Source organism: Periplaneta americana, chromosome 12, assembly GCF_040183065.1.
Source record: "Periplaneta americana isolate PAMFEO1 chromosome 12, P.americana_PAMFEO1_priV1, whole genome shotgun sequence".
Lineage (NCBI taxonomy): Eukaryota > Metazoa > Arthropoda > Insecta > Blattodea > Blattidae > Periplaneta > Periplaneta americana.
Window position 1 is genome coordinate 135,508,144 of NC_091128.1, and position 13,573 is coordinate 135,521,716.

The 13,573-nt window shown below is 36.2% G+C and overlaps 1 protein-coding gene across 3 annotated transcripts in view; it reads right to left on the reverse strand.

The window, feature by feature from the left end:
* mRNA-cap (mRNA capping enzyme) overlaps positions 1-13,573 on the reverse strand; it is a 75,038-nt gene that overhangs the window by 48,703 nt on the left and 12,762 nt on the right. For all 3 annotated transcript variants that reach the window (XR_011335323.1, XM_069842104.1, XM_069842103.1), the window contains exons 3-6: positions 9,469-9,661; positions 6,732-6,843; positions 4,501-4,604; positions 3,960-4,038 (exon numbers count right to left, since the gene is read on the reverse strand). Coding sequence is in view for 2 of the 3 variants with exons in the window: in XM_069842104.1 (XP_069698205.1) it covers positions 3,960-4,038; positions 4,501-4,604; positions 6,732-6,843; positions 9,469-9,661 (488 nt within the window). In the remaining variant the exon portion in view is untranslated. The remainder of the gene's footprint in view (positions 1-3,959; positions 4,039-4,500; positions 4,605-6,731; positions 6,844-9,468; positions 9,662-13,573) is intronic.

A 13,573-nucleotide genomic window follows, 5' to 3' on the forward strand; every position in this document is an offset into this window, starting at 1 on the left:
TTTCGTAAGCAAGATGATGAACATTCGACAAACACATACAAATCTGCTCTTTTTAGTAGCCTATTTCAAGATAATTGTCAGTGAGGTATCCATATACTGAAATTTTCCAAATTATTATCAATAATATGAAATAACCACTGTATAAATTACGTTACAAATTATGTTGAATTATGTAAACACGTATAACTCATGTGAATTGTGAGGATAAATCCAACCAGGTAGCCTGCTTTTCTCTTAGAGAACTTCAGTCAGTACTTTTATTCTGTAATATGGATGCAGAATTGCTGACGAGTTCTAAAGGAATTCCCACTTCGAACTGTGAGAAGTTCGGTGCTCTTTTCTTTTTTTCTTCCATGATTATTGAAACTTGTTATTTGAAAACTGCGAGGATGTTTGAAAGCAGTCCGACAAACAAAAACGAAGCGATAATTGACAGAGTGCGTTTGTTCACTGTTTTATACGCGGTAACCTAGCGCTCAGATGATTCTTCTCAAGCGAGCGTACCGTCAGCTGACAGTACTGAGTTGATCAAGGGAAAATGTCGGTGCACCGCATCTATAACTTGATCATTGTCAAGAATTAACCATGTTTCCGTGATTGCTGATAAACGGGCTAGATGATCGAGAATGGTGCACATGGCCATAGATCTTCCAACCTCCCACTAAAGATCAAACCTGCCTGATGTTACCTAATCCAATCGAATATTCATACAGGATTTTCTCTTTTCTCTGCTCAAGCACCTGTTTTTTCTGGTGTTATCCAATCTATAAGGAGTTAATACTTCAAATGACTTTCATTGCTAGCTTTCTTACCAGTGTCAAAGCTCTAAAACAAATTATAATTTCTTATTTATAATAGTAAAAGTAACTAAAGAATACAGACTGATCTGAATTTAAAATATGTTTTCTTTCTCTTGTTTCAGGTACAACAAATTAAACTCATCTTAATCAAAACAAGATTCAGTAACTACATAAATAAAAATTACATTAGGTATTTTGTTTTACGGTATCAATTTTTTCTCAAAGAATGTACAGACTCAGAAACAAAATTTGGGCCACTTGAATTTTCCAAGTTCCAGTTATAACAAACTGCGCATGCTTAATGTTATAAATGGAACTTTGAAAATTCAGATGGCACAAATTTTGTTTCTCGGTCTGTACAACAGAAATATTCACCCTATTTAAAGGGCGACATTACACGAAATAATTTTCCAATGAAGTTCAACAGTCACTAAATATGGAACAATATTTCTTCACATTACAAATCAATTTAAAGCAGAAAAACATGTTCTTTAGTCAACTGTCCGGAGACAGGTTTGAACCTTATAAGTGACATCAATAAGGGATCACTCATGAGACAACTAACCCAGAAGGTAACGGGGTGAGGTGGCCAGTTCCTTTCGTTATATCACATTAAAAATATAGTAGTAGTATTTATTTATTTAACCTGGTAGAGATAAGGCCGTCAGGCCTTCTCTGCCCCTCTACCAGGAGATTCCAACTGCAATATCAACAATAAAATTACAATTAGTATTAAATTTACATTTACAATTACAAATAATATTACAGTTAGTATTAAATTTACAATTACAATAAAATCAAAGTACGAAAAGATTACCTGAATAATTAAAACTAGATAATTTATCATAGAGAAACAAAGAATATTTTATATTTACTGAATTACAAATTAAATCTAGAATAACAAAATTGTATAGTGATGAAATTACTGAATATTGAAATATTTTGTGATAGATTAAAGAAACTATTTACAAGTAATCAATTACTGACCAAGTGCCTAGTAAGTTTTCGTTTGAATTCAGTTTTATTTCGACAGTCCCTGATGCTAGCAGGTAGCGAATTCCAGAGTCTTGGCAGGGCTATTGTGAAAGAAGATGAGTATGAGGAGGTGCGATGGGATGGTATTGTTAGTATTGTTTCATGACGAGAGCGTGTGTTCAGATTATGGTGGGAAGAAAGGTAAGTGAAGCGAGACGACAGGTACGAAGGAATAGAAGAGTTCAAGATTTCGAAGAGAAAGAGAAGTGAATGTAAATTTCTTTTCTTATCTAGTTTAAGCCAACCTATTGCTTCCAGGGATGGGGTAATATGATCATATTTACGAACATTGCTTACAAAACGTACACACAAATTATTAGCACGTTGAAGTTTCATTTTGTTGTCGCTGGAGAGGTCAGTCAGTAAAATGTCCGCATAGTCGAAATAGGGAAATGCAAGTGTCTGCACAAGGGACTTTTTTAAGCAAGAGGGGAGGTGAACATTTATCCTTTTTAGCACATGGATAATAGAATATACTTTTCTGCAGGTTTCTGTGATTTGCATGTCCCAGTTGAGATTATTATCCATGTGAATGCCAAGATTTTTTACTGAAGAACTGAAAGGGATATGCACTGTACTTACTTTAACAGGGGAAATGTCGAGGTGTTTTACAGCGTCGGTTTGCCGTTTGTGTCCTAATATAATTGCTTGTGTCTTTCCAGGATTGATTTTAAGACGGAGTTTCTTTGTCCATGTCACAATCGAGTCAATGTCTTCGTTCAATTTATCTATAGCGTCATTTACTCGGTCTAAGCGGGAAGAGATGTAGCATTGAAGGTCGTCAGCATACAAGTGATAGTTACAATGCCTTACAAGAGATGTAATATCATTGACATATATTGTGAACAACAATGGTCCGAGTACCGACCCCTGTGGTATACCTGATGTTATGTCAAGCCAGGAGGATCTTCGATTCCCGGATACAACACATTGTTGTCTTTCCCGTAAGTAGGATTCGAACCAACTCACAGCAGTCTCTGACAAATACATATTTCTCAATTTATGGGTGAGCAGGTCAAAATTTACAGAGCTGAAAGCTTTGCTAAGGTCAAGAAGTGTTAGTATTGTTACTTTATTAGAGTCGATTGCTTCACGAATGTCTTCGGTCACTTTAAGTAGAGCAGTGCTTGTGCTGTGTCCAGCTCTGAAACCTGACTGATACTCGTCGAATAGTTTGTGTTCGTTCATGTAGTTAGTAATTTGTCTGTGTACGATTCTTTCCAGTGCTTTTGAAATGGCTGGCAGGATACTGATTGGTCTATAGTCGTTCGGGTCGGTGGGAACTTTGACTTTTGGAAGAGGAAGAACGAAAGCTTGCTTCCATATTTTAGGGAAAGTTGAAGTGATTAAGGAACTATTGAATATATGTGCAATCGTAGGTATTACTATCTCTTGTATTTTCTGTATAAGTATTATGCTAATGTTGTCTGGCCCTTGGGCTTTTGTCTTGATGCGTCGGATGGCTTTCATTACGTCAATGGGAGTGACGTCGGTAAAATAGAATTTGTCTCGAGTTGGGGGAACTGAGTCAGGCAAAACTGTGTCTTGTTTCGTTGTGTCGTTCAAGCTCGGGTCCTTTACAAAGTGTTCGTTCAAGCGGTCAAGTGGGATGGGAATGTCTGCTTGTTCACTAGCCCTTCCAAGTCCAATAACCTTCAGATTTTTCCATAATTCGGAAGGGGTTGTGTTGGGTTCTATAAGTTTGTAGGAGTATTTCAGTTTAGCGTTTCTTATTAGTTGAGTCGTTCTATTTCTTAGGTGTTTATAGGAGTTAAAATATTCGTCGTTTTTGTTGCGGGTGTATTTTCTATAAGCTAAGTCGCGTTCGGACATCAGGCTACGTATTTCAGTCGTCATCCAAGGGGCTGGGTTTCTTCTGGTACGTTTGGTCTTTAATGGTGCGTGTTAGTCATAAAGTTGAAGTATTACAGAGCAGAATGAAATAGTTATGAAATTATAACTACAGAATTATATTACTCAGCCCAGACATATTGAGATTCGATTTTAAAGAACAATATGCAAGAATTTTTTTTATGCTACTATTTTTCATAGAATCCTCAGAGTGCAATGTACTACATAGTATTATTTACAACTGAAATAGTTTACAAAATTTATAAATCTAACCTGCTTTCACCAACATCTCCAACATCAGAAGAAATGTCATCGTCATCACCACCATCGTCACCGTTAGTGTCATCAGATTCTGAAAAATACAATATTATTATATATTCTCATAAATTTCACACATTATCTAGTCGAACTGTTACTTCAAATAAATTTACAGTCGACTCCCGATAATTCGCGGTAATTAATGGACGAACTTCCGCGAAATATCGAAAATCGCAAATTATCAGCAACATTTTTTATTATTCAATTCAGTAGATAACTTCAGATACTAAATCATGTCATTCAACCAGTTTCTTTACACAATGAATATAAATTATGATTTGACATCCAAACTTCTTATCTCAGGAACATCCAACATTTCAAGAATATCCAACTTCTAACTACATGCAGAGAAAAAAAACAACAAAAAGAACCACTCTGAAAGTTATGGTTTTGGCCAAGTTTTTATACATTGGCCGCACGTGGACTGTGTAAATCAAACCTTATCTTTAGACATGTATTTCATCAGTTATATTGCAATTTACTGTCATAAACTAACCTGTACACCATGCAGGTAACTCAGGAGCAGGAGGAGTATCCTTAACTTCGTCGTACCTTCTGTAAAGTTCTTCCAGGTAATCTCCTTTATAGATTCCTGGAGGACTGAAACATATTATTTATTTCATGCATATTACTTTTCACATTGACGAACACGAGACATTTAGTATTTTTAAAGCAACAACATACACTGTACTTTGTAATGACTATCATAAAACAATCATCTAGGGAATAATCCTGTGTTCTTGTCACTTTCAGATAAGGCTCTTAAAACAAAACAATACCACGCATTAATACTATTAATTCTATACTGTTTTCGCTGTAAGAAAAATCCTAATGTAAACATAAGCACGTTGTTGTCATACCTGTGATTGGCTCCCAGTCGAAACACTCACATGACGCAGGAAAATATAGTTCGTATTTGGAAACCATAATCTTCTATTATTTGAAAATAAAAAATTGAATTCTAGTTGTTAAACACGATGAAACATTTAACTTCACTCATATGTAAAACGCTATGTAAAAGAAAAGCTACTTTTATATTTTGTTATGTCTATGAACGCGGATGAATACAAACGGTAGTCTGTTCTTGTAACAAGTTGGCATCACTTAAGCTTGTACTTGTTCACGTAAGCACGTGGTACTGAAGTATGGCTTTTGCATCCTCGGTGTGTGTGGTTATTAAACATAAGAGTGGAAACCCTCTCAAAAGCGGAGAAAAACAAATAGTCCTTAATGTATATAAGTTAAGTGAGTTTTAATTGTAGTAATTATAAAGTAAATGTTTCCTCAGCAAACGAATGCATAGTAGTGAGGTTAGGCCTACTTGACGAGTAACGGGAAATGTTTAACATGAAACAGAATGTACAACAGTAGACGGGAACACGTACTGAGAATCTATGGCGCCAAACAGCAGCCAATGAAGCCTCACTTCAGTCACGTGCTATTGTTTATATTAGGATTTTTCTTACAGCAAAAAGATTATAAATACTTTTTGACTTATTAGTCTCAGTCTAGTCAATGCATGCTGTTTTGATTATCAGAAGTGGTATGTCATACATTACGAATCAATTATAATAATGCTTCCCAGTCTACAGTTCTAACTATTCCTTTGAATCGTCAATGAACGACACATAGGATTCTTCCCTTTAAAAACCATGGATAGAACAAAAACGTTATAATCTCTCACATAGATGGTATGAGAGATGAGACATTGGATGGTCTCTTTCTGATTGGCTGTGAAGATTATGACGCGTTTCTTAAAACAAATTTATATTTTATTTAGTTTTGGAGTATATCATTATGTAGGATTAATTTCTTGTAAATAAAACACAAATTACAGCCAATTTTTTTTCTCTTTCCTAAAATCAGGGTGCGCGGAGTATTCGTGTAAAAACAAAATTATAGTTTATTTAACGATGCTCACAACTGCAAAGATTATATCAGCGTTGCCAGAATTTTGTCCCGCAGGAGTTCTTTTACATGCCAGTAAATCTACTGACATGAGCCTGCCGCATTTAAACATACTTACATGCCATCAACCTGGGCCAGGATCGAACCCACAACCTCGAGCATAGAAGGCCAGCGCTATACCGACTATGCTACCTAGAACTACTGTATTCGTGTATATATGATAATTGATCACAACTACAAATTTGATCCTACAAATGATTACATATTAATCATAAGAAATTTTGTGTTACATACTCCTCCACCGCAGAATAGTGTTATTTTTCAGCAGGAAAGAACTAATAGTGAAACTATGAGCAATGTGCATTAGTTTATATGCAGTATCATTCTTAACCTGAAAAGAGATTATTACTGAAATCAGAAGTTCAAGTTGAATTTAACCTCAGCATTATTGTATGTTTCAAATCCTTATGCAGTTGCAAAACTAAATCCACATTACTTCTCTCTGCATTTGTTTTCTGTATATCCCTTATTTGTATTTGGGTGGTGTGGTAGATAAGGCCTGATGACCTTGATTCCACCAGATTAAATAAGTAAATAAAAATATTTTGTACCTACTCAACTATAGATTTAATTTGTATGTACGAAAGAAGTGACACCAAAAGCGTTCTTCCTTCAAAATATAACCAACACATGGTTGCAAAATAATGGATTTGTAAATCTTTGGTACACAATTCTACCACGAAGTTCATTTTACAGATAAATTTTATTTTGAGGGTCTCAATTTAAATTATTTATTACACTCATTATGAAATAACTCACCGAACTAATGCAAACTGATTTAGGGCTGCAGCTACGCTGCAATCCATTTGTGCTACCAGATAAGAAACTATAAGGAAGCCTGTCCTGTTGAAACCATGTGTGCAATGGACACCTGCAAGTGAAACATAAATAAGTCTATTATATTTTAATGCCACTATTTGAGTAAAATCAAGACAGGATTGAGTAAGCACTGCTACTTCCCTCCCCATATTCACATACAAATTTGTAATGAAAGGTAGTTTGATATCATGATCTATGAAGAAAGGGAGGGGGGGTTCTATGACAACAATGACGTGTTAAATATATTATTGCATGACAAATCGTTTCATAATAGGTTTATTCCGGCAAGTAATTCAGAACGTGTTACAAACTATAGTCCCGTCGCTCTAATTTCCGGCAGCAAATCGCATTGCAGGTCGGCTACATTTAAACGTGTGCATCTTGTGATTCGCTTATGAAGACGTTATTCATTTCTTAAGGCTCGATAAATACTTAATATAATCGCCCGCCACTTTGGCTCTTTCGTTGGCGTTCGCAGAAAGCACACAAAGACGTTATTTGCCGCTCAATTATTTGCTGAATTACAGTGATTTATTATCATAGGAGCTACGACATGATAATGTTTAACGGTGTGGCAAATAGATTCCTCGTATGGTAGCTCGGGAACGAAAGAACAAAAATGGCGAATGATACTACCTACTAGACTTTATAGAGCCTTCACTTCCTAAGACGTAAGCAAGGAGGCGGAGTCACACCGGGAATAACAGCGTTGTGACTATAATACAGAACATCTTTCGACATATGCACTAGTTGAGTACGTTCTCAGAACTAGTTTGAGATTTTACGTTGTTGGAATGTTTCTTGAACTGTTATTTCATGATCTTCAGAGATTCTTCTTATATTAAAATAATATTCATCTTCCAAACTTAATTCGTCATAAAATATATCACTATCACCTTCCAAAGCACTCATGATCGACTATTTTTTAATTCTATCCTGCTTAGTCTCGAAGTATTTTAACCTCACTTCACATTAAGCCATATGCGCATGTGTCAACAGTTCAGGATTCCCAGTTCCTGCTCTTAATTGAGAACCAATTTCACTCATTCCGAACAAGTTCCAAAGCACGTTGGAACATGAAACTGGGAGTTCAGAATCGTTTCAGGTCTTCTTGGAACGCATATTGAGATACTCCACATGACCAGGCAGTTCAGAATCGATTCTGAACCATGCTGGAACAAATCTAATATTAACTTTATAACGCAAGTTATGCTGTCTTAAGAGAACGAACAATTCCATATATGTACATAACAATTGATTTCCTTTACGAAATATCTTTTTCCTTGATTCAAGTTCCAATGTTTGACTAGTCAATTCATTTTATATAACACAAAATAATCGCGGAGAAAGTTGTATAAGTATCTTCAATGGAATCCTAATGCACACACAAATCGAAGTAGCGATTCATATCTTTTAATGAGGCACCTGAAGCTATCACTGCTAAATGACAATATTATCCAGGTGTCAAGGTGATCGATGTGCACACAAGCAAACCAAAGAAGCAGCAGTTGCAACATGATGGCACCTCTGCATGGGTGTACCATTGGCAAGCAGCACTTTGTTGTGCCATTTTTCTGGGCAAAAGGTCTGGCATGAAGGGATATCATAAAGAAATGCTGCTCGTGTATGGTGAGCATTGCCTGTCAAGTCAAGCTGTCTCAATTGGGTGCAGAAGTTATCTGAATAATGAACAAGTATCAAACACCAAGTTGGTCAGCAAGTGGAGAGTGTACAGAGATAAATATGCAACAGGTGACTATATCTAAGTAGTCAGGCTAAAGGGGATAATATGCTAGCCTGGAAAGTCACAGGTGATGAGTTTTGGATGCATTGTTACCAGCCCGAAACATAGAATACATCAATGCTTGGATCAAGTTGCCAATGGTACACTTGCACAGAGATGCTAATATCTTGAAGCTGCTGCTTCTTTGTTTTGCTTGTGCACATACTGATAATACTGCCATCTAGCACAGCTTCAGTCACTTCATTAAAAAATGTAGATTGCTACTTCGGTTTGGAACTTACTGGTTTTCCCTCGTATGTTTTTGATTTCAACTAAAGGTCCATTAACTCCATTAACACTTTACTAGAAATCAGTATATTTTATATGCATAATTACTGGACAAATATTTTGTAGATACTGAACTTCCAATAGAATCTTTTGCAACATCTCAATGTTTTCCCTTTTATATCTCGTATAAAGAAAAGGTAATTTTGGAGAATGACCACTCCACGATTTTCGAACTTTTTTTTCCGCAAACAACGATTTTATGCTCCATTTTCGAACAGTAACAGAAAAAAAATTTAGAAACACATAATTTCGACAGTAACCTAACATAACCTTAACTAACCCTAACTAACCTAAGCTAACATAATATTACCATGTTAGGTTAGGTTAGCTTATTTTAGCTTTGTTTTGCTTGGGTTAGGTTAGTTTAGTTTAGGTTCTGATAGATTATGTTAGGTTACAGTCGAAATTATGTGTTTCCGAATTTTTTTTTCTATTGCTTTTCGAAAATAAAGCATAAAATCGTTTGTGAAAAAAAAAAGTTCGAAAATCGTGGAATGGTCATTCTCCAAAATTACCAAAGAAAAGAAAAGTCCCATAATAATTTATTATCCCTACCAATCTTGATTCAAAATATACTTTGTTTGTGCTCATGGAATGTCTACTTACCTATTATTTCTAATGGATTTTGATGTATGAACTCGTCACAAATCAAAAAGAATGCTTTAGCAACTTCTTCAGATGGAGTTTCCCCATGGCCACGACATTTCAGTTTTATATATTTGCAGCCTTCAGCTTCTATTTGTTTCTTATTATAAAATCGTCCTGTATTTGTTAAATCGATCCAAAGACCAAGTTTTATCTGTGAACACAATACAAAATTCAAAATATTAACACAATTATGAATACCCGCTGAATCAGCGAAATGCTTGGGTGAAGACAAGAAGGAAATTCTACCATTATACTTTGTTCCATATGTCTGACAGGAGAAGTAAACATTGCCGGCAAAGGATGAGAGAAGTATAATTGCTATTCAACCAATTGTAGAGGTCTCATTCCACGCTTGTTTTGAAGTTGGGCGATCTGAAGCGTTCTACCCCCGCCAAACTTCAAAACAAGCGTGGAATGAGACCTCTGCAATTGGTTGAATAGCAATTATACTTCTCTCATCCTCTGCCGGCAATGTTTACATCTCCTGTCACAGTATGGAATTAAGTATAGTATCATTATGCAACGAAATATATAAGAACGGCAACAGTCTGAAGATTTCCAGGAGACAATGATGATGCCAATACTGAAGAAAAATAATGCCAAGAAATGTAATGAGTTCGGGACTATTAGTCTGATATCACACTCGGCGAAGATTCTCCTGCGAACACTGAATAGACATTTATATTCTAAAGGTAAGCGTTCACTACATCGTATCGCACGCATCGGACGAATCGCACAGATCGGAAAAAGACTATCTTTGCTGTAATTGTTATGTAACCGCGTTCATTACATCGTATCGGACGCATCGCCTCTCGGCAAATCTGTCCATGTTTCTCGGATGGGCAACTATTACTTCTTTAATAAATCAATTTTAATTGGTCAATTGTTACTATTATGTTGTGCCATGTTCAGTGTCGCACCAAAATGGCAGACGGAAAACTTATTTCGCGTGTAGAAAATTGCGAAGAATTATATAATTTGAGGCGTTCCCATTACAGTAATCAAGTCGTTTCTTGCAAATATATTATGTAACCAATATTTCTTTCGTTTCTTCCTCTTCAATTAAGACGCATGAAGCAATTACAAATTCTTATTTGCTAACAGACGTAATTAATAAACCTAACCTCAACTCCTCTGCTTTCAGTAATGTCAATATCGTACGACGTCATGTTTTAAACAGCTGATAGGGGAATCCGATGAGGCGATGAGGTGAAGCCGTTACAGTGAATGCACTGCACTTAAAATATCCGTTGCGTGCGATTCGTATGAGGAGTGCGATACGATGTAGTGAACGCTTACCTTAACATGGAAGGAGAGCTGGTAAAAGAGCAATTTGGCTTCAGGTAGAGAAGAGGTACAGAGATGCAACTGGACTGCTGCAAACAATTTATAGAAAAAGTTATCTATAGAAAAATAAAAAAAAATTGTATGGTATATGATATTTGTGAACCTGAAAAAAGGCTTTTGACAGAGTGAATTGGAATAAATTTATGGCGACTTGAAGACAACTGGTTTGGACTGGAAAGAGAGAAGGCTATTTATATTTATATACGAAAGAAATTAAGTCAGGATAGAGAAGAAATGTCAGAGGGAAGTAGTGGAACAGGGAGAAGGATATACGACAAGGATGCCCTTTATCACCTACACTGTTCAACATCTACTTGGAGGATTTAATGAACATTTTTCAGTACATGGAAGTTGATAGTAAGAGGAAAAAGAATAAGGTGCATAAGATTTGCTAATGATATGGTGTCGTTAGCAGAAGGGGAGATATTAGAGGATATGCTACTGGTGCTAATGACAGCTGTGAGTCCACACCTGTGGAGTAACGGTCAGCGCGTCTGGCTGCGAAACCAGGTGGTCCGGGTTCGAATCCCAGTCGGGGCAAGTTACCTGGTTGAGGTTTTTTCTGGGGTTTTCCCTCAACCCAATACGAGCAAATATGGGTAACTTTCGGTGTTGGACCCTGGACTCATTTCACCGGCATTATCACCTTCATATCATTCAGACGCTAAATAACCTAGATGTTGATACAGCGTCGTAAAATAACCCAATAAAAAAAAATGACAGCTGTGAGCAGTATGAGATGAAGATAAATGCAAACAAGACGAAGACCATAGTTACTAAAACAAAAATAAAGAAGATAAACGTGCGAATTTGAACTGAGGAAGTGAAATGAGTGGACAGCTTCAAATTCTTTGGGGTGTGTTATAATTAATAACATGAGCTGCTGCCAGTAAGTAAAAAGGAGGATAGCAATGGTAAAGGAAGCAAGTATGGTAACACATAGTTTTTGATCAAACACATTATAAGAACCAGTACCGGCTATATTCAATAGCATTTATATATATATATATATATATATATATATATATATATATATATATATATATATGAATAGAGCTCTTATCGGTTTGGTTTAGCGATGTACTGGCAAACAGGTTCTCAGCGAGGATGAGGTTGTGGCTGCCAGAATTAGTAAATACTGTAATGGCGGTCACTTTCCACGGAGTCTAAAAACTAATTGCAATAATGGATATGTAAATGTAGATCACCTTCGTTTAGAGCATGCACTGGGGTATAGTGATAGGTTTAAGAGTTAATGAACATGCTGGAGATTATACAGATATGCCAGCCTGCTGAGCCAATTTTTTTTTTAGATTTTTGTGGTGAAGGTTCGAGAATAGCACCATGGATAAATATATAATAGGATGCGAAACTTACTGAGTTTCCCATAACACATACTAGAGGCGCTGTTGTAGAAATTGATCTTGCTGCCACCTGTTGGGAGGAGGGGCGTTATTATGTCTAGCAGCGCACCAAGTAGTGAAAAGAGTAACTAATTACTTCATGCATTTAGCAGCGCACCTGGTGACGAAAATGTTAAACTGTGCAGAAAGTATTCCCTCCCACCCTCATCGATATTCAAAACTAACCCAATTTGAAATAAAACATTTACATTTTTATTCCTCACAGCAACTTCTACTGAAAATTCTTACCGGAGCCAACAGGAAGATAAAAGAGACGATCTATTTTACACTACCCAATTAAAATATAACCAGAGACAAAAAATAAAGTAAAAGGTTAGATAATTGGGATTGTATTCTTTGGGTATTTATTGTACAGCACAATGGAAAAATCTGCAAGAACTACTTAGATAGTTCAATTTATTATATTACTATTACTTTACAATACATTCAACAACACTATTTTTACAACGTCCATAAACATCACTGTTTAAACATACACTACTTATACACACGTAGTATCACTTTATGTTCACTTATTAGCAAGTTTCTGTCTGCCATCTTGTCTCTTCGAGCAATATCTCGAACGGATAAATAGAGAACTCTGGGTAATGTACCCAACACGTAGTTCTAATGTTCACCACCTATGATGTTGGGCACTGATCATCTTATTTCAGCCCCCCGCCGCCAGATGGTGCTGACCGCAGTTTCGCGTCCTATTATATATTTATCCATGATAGCACCAAAGTCATCTAATTTAGCCTGTGTTAAAACTGGTATATTTCCAGGCCATATTTGGATTAACACCTAGTCCGTGTTCTCAAAATTATCCATTAACTTATATACTGCCTGCCTTGTCGGCAGTCGAGTATTCGGAAACTTTCGCAATACTCTCTGCAAAGACCCAGCAAGCCAATTCGTAGGCCTACTTATAATATCGTCGTGTGAATGCAAGAACGAGGTAACTCGAAATTTGCGTTTTTTAGTTACCTCTTTTACAGCATAGCAAAAATCGCACAAAATGTAATGCAAGAACTTGGTAACTGATTGAACGATACCAGCGACATCTATTTTCCAATATAACAAATAGGTGAATGAAAACGAGACATATTCCTTAGTGCAATAAATAAGTAAATAGGCAATGTCACAAGATATGAAAAATCAAGTTATCCAGTTCTTGCATTCACACGACGATATGTCTTGCACACAAATACTCTTTCTTCTTAGAGTAAAATAGCGAGCCATTCTATGCGGTATCTAACATGGAAGTACACTCACAACAATCGCACAACACGCATGGGAGCATCCAATGTGAA